The 13,637-nt window shown below is 35.9% G+C and overlaps 1 protein-coding gene across 3 annotated transcripts in view; it reads left to right on the top strand.

Moving 5' to 3' along the window:
- The window catches only part of RUFY2 (RUN and FYVE domain containing 2), a 50,099-nt gene that overhangs the window by 21,366 nt on the left and 15,096 nt on the right, over positions 1 to 13,637 (top strand). For 2 of the 3 annotated variants that reach the window (XM_029931772.1, XM_029931770.1), the window contains exons 11-14: positions 2,142 to 2,309; positions 3,156 to 3,253; positions 5,616 to 5,735; positions 13,162 to 13,291. In XM_029931772.1, coding sequence (XP_029787632.1) covers positions 2,142 to 2,309; positions 3,156 to 3,253; positions 5,616 to 5,735; positions 13,162 to 13,291 — 516 coding nt within the window. Of the gene's footprint in view, positions 1 to 2,141; positions 2,310 to 3,155; positions 3,254 to 3,966; positions 5,556 to 5,615; positions 5,736 to 13,161; positions 13,292 to 13,637 lie in introns of those variants that run through there. The other variant, XM_029931771.1, reaches the window with a different exon arrangement.

Raw genomic sequence — 13,637 nt, 5'->3', positions numbered from 1 at the left:
TACCCTTAAGCAAATACCGTTTAAAATCTCTTTTTTAACCATGTCTTCCTTGGTGTGGAATAGAAATTTGACCCTCTTGCAATTCCCTCAAATTCCTTAACTCCCACTTTATCAACTGCTTTTTTAACGTGTTTAAAAAATTTTTTTTAAGTTTATTTATTTATTTTGAGAGAGAGGAGTGAGCAGGGGAGGGGCAGAGAGAGAATCCGAAGCAGAGCCTGATGCAGGGCTTGAACTCATGAACCATGAGATCATGACCTGAGACAAAACCAATAATCAGACACTTAACCAACAAAGCCATCCAGGTGTCCCTTTAAAGTGTTTTTAGGGGTGCCTGGGTGGCTCAGTCGGTTAAGCGTCTGACTTTGACTCAGGTCATGATCTCATGGTTCATGGGTTCGAGCCCCACTTTGGGCTCTGTGCAGACAGCTCAGAGCCTAGAACCTGCTTCAGATTCTATGTCTCCCTCTCTCTCTGCCCCTTCCCACTCATGCTGTGTCTCTCTCTGTCTCAAAAATAAATATTTAAAAAATAAAGTGTTTTTAAACTGGGACGCCTGGGTGGTTGAGGTAAGCGTCCAACTTTGGCTCAGGTCATGATCTTGCAGTTCACAAGTTCAGGTTCCACATCGGGCTCTGTGCTAATAGCTCAGAGCCTGGAGACTGCTAAGGATTCTGTGTCTCCCTCTCTCTCTACCCCTCCCCAGCTCATACTCTGTCTCTATCTCTCTCAAGAATAAGTAAACATTAAAAAAATATTTTTAAAAATTAAGTGTTTTTAGACTGTTATAATCTGTGAAATGAGTAGATTGTGACCAGCATTAAAAAAATGAAATAGAATAGAATGATATATTCAGATATGATTAAAATCATATTTAAGTTTTTATTTATTAAAGAAAATGTTTCTAATGTTTATTTTTGAGAGGCAGAGAGGGAAATGGAGAATCTCAAGCAAGCTCCTTGCTGTTAGCACAAAGCCTGACATGGGCTTGAACCCATGAACTGTGAGATTATGACCTGAGCCGAAGTCAGACACTCAACCGACTAAGCCACCCAGGCACCCCAAGTTTTTATTTATTTATATATGTATTTATGTATTTATTTGAGAGAAAGCACCCGAGGGGTGGGGGAGGGAGAAGGAGAGAATCTCTAGCAGGTTCCACATTATCCCCACAGAGCCCTATGCAGGGCTCAAACCTATGAACCATGAGATTATGACCCAAGCTGAAATCAAGAGTCATAACCTTAACAGACTGAGCCACCAGGTGCCCCAGTAAACTCATATTTAATATCAACTTATTTGGGGGGCACCTAGCTGGCTTATTCAGCAGAATGGGTGACTTTTGATCTTGGGGTCATGAGTTCAATCCCCATGTTTGGCATAGAGGTTACTTTTAAAAAATTATTGTTTAACTCTTTAAATTGCTATAGTATCTACAGAAAAATACAAACGTGCAGCTTAATGGATAATAACATTAATACCTATGTAATCACCAGTCAGGTCAAGAAGAGTATTGCTAGCCTTCCCATCCCTTTTGCTATATATTATGCTGTTTATTTATATTAGGAAACTTCTTTTCATTCTAATGTAAAATTCTTTAAGAGAAGAAATTAAAACTGTGAAGTGGGATTTTTGAGTTATTTTTGGCCTTCACTTGTACTGACTACTTTTTTTTTGGTTAAGGAAAATTAATACTGAATTTATGAGGCATAAAAATACTTAATTCTTGAACTAGGAGAATAGTGATAATAGAATATAGAAAATGCTTTCATTTTAGAGAAATATGCAGTTGAAAATATTTAGAATTTTATTGGGGTGCCTGGGTGGCTCTGTTGGCTGACTGACTTTGAGGCTCTGTACTGACAGCTCAGAGCATGGAGCCTGTTTGGGATCCTGAGTGTCTTTCTCTCTGCCCTGCTCATCTCCTTTCTCTCTCTCTCTCTCAAAAATAGTTAAAAAAAATTAAAATATATTGAGAATTTTATGTTGTTATAGGACCTCGTTGATTCCCTTTAGTGGGGCTTATACCTCAGAAGAGTACTATGCATATTGAATAGAAAATCTTTTCTCATTAACTGCTGTAGTTCTGATTTTTGACATCTTGAAGTTGTGTGTGAATTGAATATATGTTGAAATTGCAGGATGTAGAGAATGAGCTAGCAGTACAAGTTAGTATGAAACATGAGATTGAACTTGCCATGAAGTTGTTGGAGAAAGATATTCATGAGAAACAAGATACTCTGATAGGCCTTCGGCAACAACTAGAGGAAGTTAAAGCAATTAACATAGAGATGTATCAAAAGTTGCAGGTAAGGATCATTCTTAAATTTTTGGAATTTCTTTAGTTGAATGGAAATTGAAAATGACTATATGAAGGATTTGGTTTTTAAGGGATGAGTCATTTTAACTGTGCCATATTGGTAATAAAAACCAGTGACTTTTTTTCTAAATGGAAGCTTAAGAAATGGAGCACTGGATAAAGTATCAAAGAATAAACAAAGTTGCCTACCTTTCCTTTGTAAATGTCGAAAAGTTAAGTATGAAAATTAAGTCTTTTGGGAAAATTCAATCTAAGTATGCAGGACATTTTTGCAAATTATTTATATAATATAGTCCTGGGAAAGATATAATTTTCCTTTTTTTTTTAGATTTCATTTTTTTAAGTAATCCCTACATTAACATGGGATTCATACCTACAACCCCCAGATCAGAGTCACATAGTCTACTGACTAAACCAGCCAGGGGCCCCAAGAAAGATTTAATTTTAATTGAAATGGTTTACTACAATAACTGTTACAAATTCTCTCATAAAGTGACATCACTGTTTAAGTAGATTTGTTGCCAAAAGCTCTTTATTATTAATTTGAAATATTTTATATTGAAACTATTTAAATAGTTTACAAGAGTTTATTTTGTTGTCTTCCAAAAACACTGAAGGGAGAGTGTGTGTGTGTTTTTTTTTCCTTATTACATTACATTTTAATTGCAGACTAGTAGTCTACTGCTTTACTTTATATCATAGAAGTATTTTGATCTCCAAATTAATTCTATTCATTTCAAAGTGAAAATTCCATAGTGATATGGTATACAAAACCTAAAAGTATTGTTCAGGTTAGAAAATCAAAGCCACTATAGTTTTTCTTTTTTCTAAATAGAGTTCTGAAGATGGCTTGAAAGAAAAAAATGAAATAATTGGCCGCCTAGAAGAAAAAACCAATAAAATTACTGTAGCTATGAGGCAGCTGGAGCAAAGGTACAGCACTTCCAGTCTTAGTTTCTTTTTTTCCCTTTTTCCCTCCCTTCTCTTTATTCAACTCTGATACCTGCCACAAAAACCATTAGGAAAATTTAGATTAGGAACTTTCCCCCCCAATAGGGTTTTGCCGTTTTTGTTTTGGTCGTTGCATGGAATCAAGTTGCGTTATATTAGGCCGATTCATTTGAATTTACCATTTTGTGGATTTTTAAAAAGGTCTAGCTAATATTGGCAATTTCATGCGGTTCAATCTATTACATAAAACAAATTATGTAATTATCCCTGATTGATTTCCATGCATATTGATTTGTCATATCCTTTGTCATTCACCATCTCTATATCTGAAATTAGGCTTCGAGTTGGCAGTTTAGCTGTGTTTCTTTGAAAAGAGCTAGGACCCTCAACCCAAACCAAGAAATAATTTTATTTAAATTGAACTGTTTTATATTGGCATTTTTCACTTTTATTGTTGGAAAATGTAATGTATTTCCATTGATCTGTCATGTTGGTGTCAACATATGTCTTATCATTGCTTTCTTTGAATCTACTTATGAAAAACATAACTATTAATGCTTTATTGACATGAATATTCTTTTATTGACATCCTCTTTCTTCTTTTTTCTTTTTTGTTTTCTTTATCCCCATTTTTACATTTTGGACATCTTTATTATCTTTTTCTGTCTTTGATTTCTGTCCATTCCATTATGAAGTGACAATGATTTGTTAACTCAAACTAGGACAATTGCAATGTCATTGGTGAAATATGCCAGCAGTGACACTCAGGACCAGTACAAGCTGGTCAAAGATATATCTTTCTGAAAACCACTTGTATTTAAACAGACTAAAAGAGAATCAGCAATTTATAATATATTAAATAGAAAATAATTTATGTTATTAAGTATTTGAAAAGGGTATTAGGAACCCTATACACTTCTCGATCAGCTGCTGTGGTAATACACTGCCATACAGCAGAGTGGGTGCACTTGGGTTTTCAAAAACACATTCCTCAAACCTTGTGCACAAGGGTTGATTTGAGTATTGACCTTTTGGAGGTCAGGATTTTTTCAAGTGCAGTTTTATCTTTTTAGCTACTTTTTGATGGAAAATATAAACAGTGTTTCAAAATATGTTCGGTTTCACAATGTGTTGGCACAAATTTTTTCCCTGTTGGCCCATTCTTTGTCTAATGGCTCCTTTACTGATTTTTAAATATGTTTTAAAATAGTTCTTAACCCAGATTGGCCATTCTCTTGTGCTTTAGCAGCTCAGTTTTCCAGTTCCCTTAGCCCTCTTCTATGATAGCACAACTTCAAGCCCTACCTCACTGAGTTTTATTTCAGTTTCTGTAATCTTAGACAAATGCGCCCCTGTTCTCCCACCTTAATGTTTTAAATTTAGATTCAGAGATAATTTGAATGTTACTCTCTTTTGCTTAGAAGTGGCATTTATACTTCTGAAATGTGTCAGGGTTGCCCCATTGGTATGGTTTTAGGAAGAAAAGAGGCAATTTTTTGGCTAGTTGAATAGAAATTTTGCCTGTGATTCCCTATGAGGAGTTCATGTCTCTTGAATACGTGGGAAATGTTTTCTTATAAAAATATCAAAGTTAAATCTAAGAAATTCTAGATGAGAGGCAGGGAGTGGAGCTAAGCACAGGGAGAAGCAATGACTTAAAAACAGCAAATGAAAATCACATTTTTAGCTAATTTTTAAATGTCACTGGTGAACATAAATGATCTCTAGAGAATGTTGCCAACTAATACCATATTCTTTTGAATCTTAGCACACACACATGCACACACACACACACACACACATACACAGAACTTTTGACATAATTTAGTAAATGCATAAAGATCCTACAGGGAGGAGTTGGCTGTTATTTGGAGTAACTGCAGGTCTTTGCTCTTGGCCTTGTAGCACACTTGATTCCTGGCATACACATCCTAGCACAGTAAATAACAAATGTGGCTTCTTCACCTAGTGTAGACATAAATACTATGCTTTACATGGTTTTGTAAAAAAACAGTAATGCACCTATTATACTTTCAAAGTTGATTCATTATGCTCTACATAAGTGGTAAAGGCTGTATTGCTTTGCATTATTAATTATGAAAAAGAAATAAAACAAATTTGAAGATAGTATTCTGGGCATATTGTATGTTATGTTGGAAAAAAAATCACAAATTTTCTAGACATTGTGTGGCTCTTTCACGTTTGAGTTTGTGAGTTTCCCCCCAAACTTTGTTTTCGTTTAGAAATGTTTCTATTTCCCCATTTTTCTTTTATTTGTCTTCTTCACCTTTTACACCCTAGTTCTAGCCTCAGTTTTACCCAAAGTTGATTTGAATTACACCAGATTGCAGCAAGCAGAGAAGGCACAAATGGAAGCTGAAGATGAAGACAAGAAATATCTACAAGAATGTCAGAGTAAATCCGACAGTCTGCAGAAACAAATCTCCCAAAAGGAGAAACAGCTGTGAGTATTTCACTCTTGGAAACAAATACTTATATTAACATAATCTCCACTGCCCCTTTTTTGCATATCAAGGTAGGATACTTACATTTTCGTTTAGTTAATGATGCCAGCTAGATTGTGGAGTTTACTTGAACAAAAAATTTAGAAAACATAATTATGATAAAACTTATGTTTCCACATACTGAATGTAATAGGCCTTTAAACTCAAAGAAACTTACATTATCAGAAGACTTGATGTTTTCTGAGAACATTTTTATTAGTACTTCCTGTGATAGATCTATATATCTATCACCAACTAGGAAGGATGTCAGTGTATGTCATTGGACTGAAGAAAAAACAAGTTGCCGATATTATGCAAAATATCCCATTTTTTAATAAAATTAAAACCATGCATATGTGTATACTTACATATACATAGAAAAGAGTTTAAAGAATTCAGATTCTGGTGAATGATTATCTCAGGGGAGTGATGGCAGATTGACAGGTGCATTTTAGTTTTTACTTTATAAACGTCAGCATTTTCCCCCCAGTAAATAAATATGCCACTTTTATTATTAAAATTAAACAATAGAAATAGTTATGTATCATATTTAATGTATCAAGACCACATGCCATTTATGATGTATAATTTGTTAAGCTGCAAGATTCATTGATTGAGGTTTTAAGTTCTTCTCTATTCTTGCTTATTTCCTAATAGTTCTGTCAGTATTGATCTATAGTTCTTGAGTATCTGATTTGTAATTGTAGATTTGTGTATTTCTACTTTTAGTTCTATCAGTTTTGCTTCTTGTATTCTAAAGTTCTGTTTGGTGCAGCACATTTAGGATTGTTAACTCTGTCTTTTTGGTGACTTAACCCTTTTATCATTACATGATATACCTCTTTGTCTCTAATAATTTTCTTTATCTGATGCTAATAGAGCCACAACTGCTTTCTTTTGATTAATATTGTAGTAAACAAAATTAATGTTTGCATTTTCAGTTTTTAAACTTTCAGTCTAATATTTAATATTATATTTGAAGTAAGTTTCTTATAGTACACTTTTTTTTATCTGTTCTGACAATCTTTTTTTTTTAAGTTTATTATTTTTGAGAGAGAAAGTGCACACATACAAGCAGGGGAGGGACAGAGAGAGGGAGAATGATAATCCCAAACAGGCTCCACAGTATCAGTGAAGAGCCAGACACAGGGCTTGGGCCCATGAACTATGAGATCATGACCCGAACTGAAATCAAAAGTTGGATGCTTAGCCAACTGAGCCACCCAGGTGCCCCCTAACAAATCGCTTTTAATGATGTATTTAGTCCATTTACATTTAGTGTAATTGTTGTTATGACAGCTTAAGTCTTCTATTTTATTTTTCATTTCTTTATTTCATTTTTCCTGCCTTCTCATGGGTTAAAATAACTTAGGATTAATATTTGATTTATCTATAGTGTTTTTAAGTGTATTCCTTTGTATAGATTTTCTAGTGATTGTTTAGATACAGTCTTCTGTTTGTAGCTTTTTACAGTCTACTGGTGTTTTACTATTTTGAATGAAGTGTGGAAGTCTTACCTCCACTTAGACCTTTTTATCCACTCCCCTTTATAAAAAATTTTTTTGTTAATGTTTATTTTTGAGGAAGAGAGAGACAGAGTGTGAGCAGGTGAGGGGCAGAGAGAGGGAGACACAGAATCTGAAGCAGGCTTCCGGCTCTGAGCTGTCAGCATAGAGCCTGATGGGGCTCGAACCCATGAACCATGAGATCATGACCTGAGCCAAAGTTGGACACTCAACCAACTGAGCCACATAGACACCCCTATCCACTCCTCTTTATAACATAAGTTGCTTAAATATTTTCTTTGCATAATATTTAGAACCACATCAGACAACATTAGAAAGTTTTTATTTATTTTTTTAAGTAAACTCTAAGCCCAGTGTAATGTTTGAACTCATAACTTTGAGATCAAGAGTTATATGCTCTACAGCCGAGCTAGGCAGGTGCCCCCACATCAGACAATATTAGAGTTTATGCTTCAACTATGAAACATAACTCAGAAAACTCTTTATTGTTCTTTCTTCATTCCTGATATTTTAAGTTGTCTTCTTTGTGTCTGAAAAACTTCTTTTGCCATTCTTTTTAGGGTAGGTATGTTGGCAGCAAATTCTTAGTTTTTTTTTTCTTTTTCTTCCATCTGTATTCTTTTTTTTCTTTTAACGTTTATTTATTTTCGAGAGAGAGACACACAGAGCATGAGCAGGGGATGGTCAGAGAGAGAGGGAGACACAGAATCAGAAGCGGGCTCCAGGCTCTGAGCTGTCAGCACAGAGCCTGACATGGAGCTCAAACTTGTGGACTGTGAGTGGAGCTCAAAGTTGTGAACTGCGAGATGAGGACCTGAGCTAAAGCCAGACACTCAACCCAGTGAACCACCCAAAAGGTCGAGAAGCAATTCTTCAGCTTCTTGAATCGTTAGGTTTAAATTTGCGAAATTTGGAAAATTTTCATCCATTTTCTTTTCTAGATATATTTTCAGGTCCACCTGCTTTCTCTTCTCTGGAATTCTGATAACATTGAATGTTAGATTTTCTTTTTTTTTTAGTAGTCCTGTAGGTTTCCTGTCTAGTTTTTCTCTCTTGTTCATGTTGAGTAATTTCTATTGTAGTATTGTGAGTTTTTGGTTTCTTATTTTTGAGTAGGCTCCATGCCAAAAATAGCGCTTGAACTCATGACCTTGAGATCAAGAGTTGCATGTTCTACTGACTGAGCCAGCTGGGCACCCCTCTACGGTTGTTTGAAATCCACTCTTTTATCATCATCTTCATTCTCCTACTGAGCCCATTTAGTGAGGTTATTATATTTTTCAGTTCTGAGAATTCCATTTGATTATATTTTCTTTTTTCCTTTCTCTCTTTTTTTGCTAAAACTTCCAATTTTGTTTCAGATGTGTTCTTAATTGGTCATAGAAGCATTTTTAATGATGACTACTTTGAAACTCTTGTCTAGAATTATCTGACATGTTGGCATCTGTTTCTTTATTCTCATCCAAGTTGGGGTTTTTCTTGGGTGTTGTTATGACAAATTTTTTCAATTGCATTCTGGATGTTTTGAGAATTATGAGACTGCATTTTATTTAATTTTATATTTGAGCAGTTCTCCGTTGAAACCATACCAGCAGGGAAATGTATACACTGACTCTTTATACCAGTGGGTGTAGCAGAAGCCTGGGACCATTCTGGATGGGATAGAGAAGGATGCCTAACCTATGGGGCAAGGATTCAAATCTGTGCCTTCCACTTAGTTTCCACTGACACTGTGGAGGGGAGGAGTGGTGTCTTGTTACCATCAAGTAGGAGCGAAAGTCCAGGCTTCCCCTTGGTCTTTGCTGACACTGTCCTGATGTGGAGAGTTAGAGGCATCTCATTACACTGGGCAGGGTGTGAAATTTAGGTTTTTCACTTGGTTTTCACTTACCCTATGGGGAAGCTGAGAATTGCCTTGTTACTGATGTGGGATTAAAAGCCCAGGTTCCCCACGTAGTCCCCACTAATATAAGGGTGGTAGACATCTCATTACTACTGAGTGGTAGTGAAAGTCCAGGCTCCCCACTTGGCCTTCTCTGATACTACCACGTTGAGGATTGGGAGAGACACTTCATTATTGCCAGATGAGGTTGGAAATTTAAGCTCTTCACTTGACCTTTGCTGACAGTGGTTGGGAGCCTATGTTTTTTTCTACCTTCCACCTGCCTTCCTTCCCCCTCCCCTCACTCCCCAGAATAACGTATGTATTGTCACAAAGGTTTCTGTCATGCTTGGCTACCTCTTCCCAGTTCTTTAGCAAGAGAAAGGAGGCTTTTCTTTTCTTTCTCTTCTTTCTTTTCTTTTTTTCCTGTATCCATTGCAGGTAGTGGACTGTGGGCTTCCTTAGCACCCACTCTGAGCTGTACAGGAGGCAAAAAGAAGCCTCAGGGAACTCATCACCATGAGTTATTCTTTGTGTTCTGGGGTTCCTACCTGGACTTCCTTCTCTCTCCCTTTCAGAAACTTCTGTTTATTTGTATATAATGTCTATGGTTTTTATCTATTTTTAGTTAAAAGGATAGGTAGAAATGGGTTTACTCCATGTTGTCCATAACCAGAATTCTAAGTCATCTTTAAACTGTTACAAAAATAACATTTTTCTTATTCTATAGAATAAGGCTTTAGGCCAAGGAATATTACCTTAGTTGAAAACTTGCATTATTTGTACATCGTGAAACTAAAATCCATCCCTCAAAACAAAAACACTCAGTAAGCAAACATTTTCTCTCAATTTGAAGACTTCCATAAAAGGATAGCCAGCATGTCGGGACTCCCTTGGCAACAACAATCACAAGGAACATTTAAATCATCAGGTTTCTTTTTTTTTTTTTTTTTTTAAATGTTTATTTACTTTGAGAGAGAGACAGTGCTCAGAGCTCAAGCAGGGGAAGGGGCAGAGAGACACAAGATCCAAAGCAGGCTCCAGGCTCTGAGCTATCAGCACAGAATCGTGAGATCATGACCTGAGTCAAAGTTGGATGCTCAACGGACTTAGCCACCCGGGCTCACCTAAGTCATCAGGTTTTTTAATGATGTGAAAGGTTTTGTTGTTTAAGCCTATGCCCTGCCAAAAGGAACATGAAAAGCAAGACTGGAACACTTCTGCCAGGCATTAGAATACAGTCTTAAAACCCTGGTACTCTGTGTTACTGAATCACTTAGACAAATCAGATATTTATCTGCATTGATCCAGCCATTTGTTCCCTGCCCAAAGGATGACCCAACTAATGCTATAGTGATCTGGCTCTTCCCTATAGGGCTAATTCTCTCAATAAGTCTAGGGCGCAACTGTAGAGATAAGGTGTTTGTTTCTGCTGAACCCATGAAAGTAAGTTTGTCTCTCAGTTGGTGACATTTTGATAGAGGATGAATATGTGAACAATTTGAAGATTGTGGCATCCTTGGTGGCTCAGAGAAGTTGAAATGGTTTCTATAGAAATGGGCAGCTGGGACTATGTCCAAGAAGACAAATTCCATTTTTGGAGAAGAAACTTTATTGATTTCTGACTATGAAAATATTACATGCTGTTGGTCAAATGTAAAAAAAAATAGAAAAATGTGAAGAGAATAAAAATCAGAGTAAACTTTTTAAACATTTTGATGAGTATTTTTTTCTGGTATGCATAGATGTTTTTTATGTTTTTTTAGAAAGAGGATTATGCTACATGCTCTCTAGTATCTTGTTTATTGCATTTACTATGTAATGGATATTGTTTCATTAATATATGTCTATACCATCATATCAGTTAACTCAAGAACTCCTTTAGCCTTAAAAATTGTGCTTTATTGTTTGAATCTACATTATCTTTGATTATCAGTGAGATCATCTTATATATCTTTATTTTGTTAATTGCCGCTCATATCATCTTTTTTCCCTTGGGATGTTCACCTTATTAATTATTTATTTGTAAGAGCTCTTTCTGTATTGGGGTGCCTGGGTGGCTAAGTCGATTAAGCATCTGACTTTGGTTCAGGTCATGATCTTGTGAGTCCGAGCCTCGTGTCAGGCTATGTGCTGACAGCTCAAAGCCCGAAGACTGCTTTGGATTCTGCGTCTCCTTCTCTCTGCCCCTCCCCCCCTCACACTCTGTCTCTCTTTCTCTCAGAAGTAAATAAACATTAAAAAAATATTTTTTTTAAAAAAGAGCTCTTTATGTATTTACTCTGGGTATTTCACAGACAGTGAAATGTTTTCTAAGTTTACTGTTTATAAACTTTGTTCATACTGGTTTTTCATTTAGACATTTAAAATGTTTATCTAGTTGTGTTTTTCCTTTTATCTTTATGGTTTCTGTCTTTGGTGGTTAACATGTGTTTTTGCCAATATAACTAAAACATTTTTTCCCTTGCTTTTGCTTTTTTTACTTAGTTTTTTCCTGCTTCTGGATTATGAGACCACTTTGTAGTTTGATTACTTAACTGTTGGTAACATAATCCTGTCTCTATTCTTTTTTTTTTTTAATGTTTTATTTATTTTTGAGAGAGAGACAGCATGAGCAGGGGAAGGGCAGAGAGAGAGGGAGACACAGAATCCGAAGACAGGCTCCAGGCTCTGAGCTAGCTGTCAGCAGAGAGCCTGATGCATAGCTCGAACCCACGAACTGTGAGATCCTGACCTGAGCCGAAGTTGGACGCTTAACCGGCTGAGCCACCCAGGCGCCCCTCTTTTTATTATTTTTGAGCGAGCGAGAGAGAGGGAGAGAGAGAGAGAAAGAGTGTATGTGGCACCGGTGAGGTGGTGTGGAGAGAGAATCCCAAGTAGACTACACATTGCCAGTGCAGAGCCTGACGCAGGGCTCTAACTCCTGAACTGTGAAGTCATGACCTGAGCCGAAATCAAGAGTCGGACACTTAACCTACTGAGCCATCCAGGCGCCCCTGTATTCTTTTTGAATGTGTAGTGAAATAGTATTTATCAACACTTTGTAAATTCCACTTAGAGGTATCTCTTTTCTTCAACCTGAATTATAAAATCTAAAATTTACTTCACTGAGAAATAATGTGGCTCTAGATGGAAATGCTAACTCTATGAAGAAATAAAAGTAATCAAAATATTAACACAAGAATATTAAAATGATGTAATATTGTGATAGTCTCTATTATGATATGTTAGGATTAAAATATAAAGAACTATAACATTATTAGCATATATCTCATCCGTAATACCTACTTATGAGCAGTAATTTTCAAAATGATTTCTTTTCGGTGTCCTAAAATGTAGGAGTTTGACTATTTTCGTTTTGCCAGCTAGTCCCTATTAGAATGAGGTGATAGTGTTTCAGATGTGAATGGCATGTCCAGGCAGAATGGATTTTCCCCCAGTGTCTCTGGTCTTAGATTTGTCCTGTAATTGGTCAGCTTTCAGCAGTAGTCTGTAAAGTAACACTTTGTACACGGGTTAATTTGTCTGTGACTGATGTTAAATTGCTTTAGTGGTTGCTGTAATTCTTATATCAGAAATATCATTTGTTGTAAAATTTTCCTATGGCATAGAAATGTAAATAATTAAAACCTCACATTTTTCTCCTTGATACCATTCTCCAGATGTAACTAGTTTTAATAGTGTGGTATATACCCTTCCAGGTATTTTCTGTGTTCTTATAGCATTTATGTTTACAGAATTGAAAAATGACATAAGTTATTATTTAGGAAGGAGTTTTTATGGTTGGCAAATAAATTGATATTTTGGGATCAAAAAACCTGGTGCTGCTGAACTTATTTACCAAAAAATATTTATGAAAGAAAATACCTGAAGAAATGTACAAAAGTGAAAATAGTCAACCAAAAAGATGCTGTCACTAAAGAGTACAAACTGTCTGGTGACAAATAGCACTAAGCTTCTGTGTGTTTGTCATTCAAGGGTGCAGCTGGAGACCGATCTGAAGATTGAGAAGGAGTGGGGGCAGACTTTGCAGGAGGATCTTCAAAAGGAGAGAGAGGCCTTATCGCATCTTAGAAATGAGACCCAGCAGATCATTAGTCTTAAAAAAGTAAATGGTGGTAAAACTTTTAAAAATTACATCTTTGAAAACTAAGTTACTTAGAAAGAGAAATCATAATTTATATTTATACCAAAGAGACAGAATATACTAGTTATCTTTAAAAATACTAATAAGAAGGGGCTCTTGGCTGGCTCGGCTGGTATCATTGCAACTCTTGATCTTGGAGTTGTAAGTTTGAGCCCCATGTTGGGTGGAGTTTACTTAAAAAACACAAAACCAGTAATGAGATTAAATGAATGTGAAATAGCTGATATTTGATGGAGCAGCTATGAAAGAACTTGGACATAGAGTTCTATACTTTATAAAAAACTAAAGGATATATGTTCCTAATTAA

The sequence above is a fragment of the Suricata suricatta genome, chromosome 2, assembly GCF_006229205.1.
Source record: "Suricata suricatta isolate VVHF042 chromosome 2, meerkat_22Aug2017_6uvM2_HiC, whole genome shotgun sequence".
In the NCBI taxonomy this organism is placed as follows: Eukaryota; Metazoa; Chordata; class Mammalia; order Carnivora; family Herpestidae; genus Suricata; species Suricata suricatta.
Note: the sequence above shows the minus strand (reverse complement) of the source record. Positions and strands in the feature narration are given on the sequence as shown.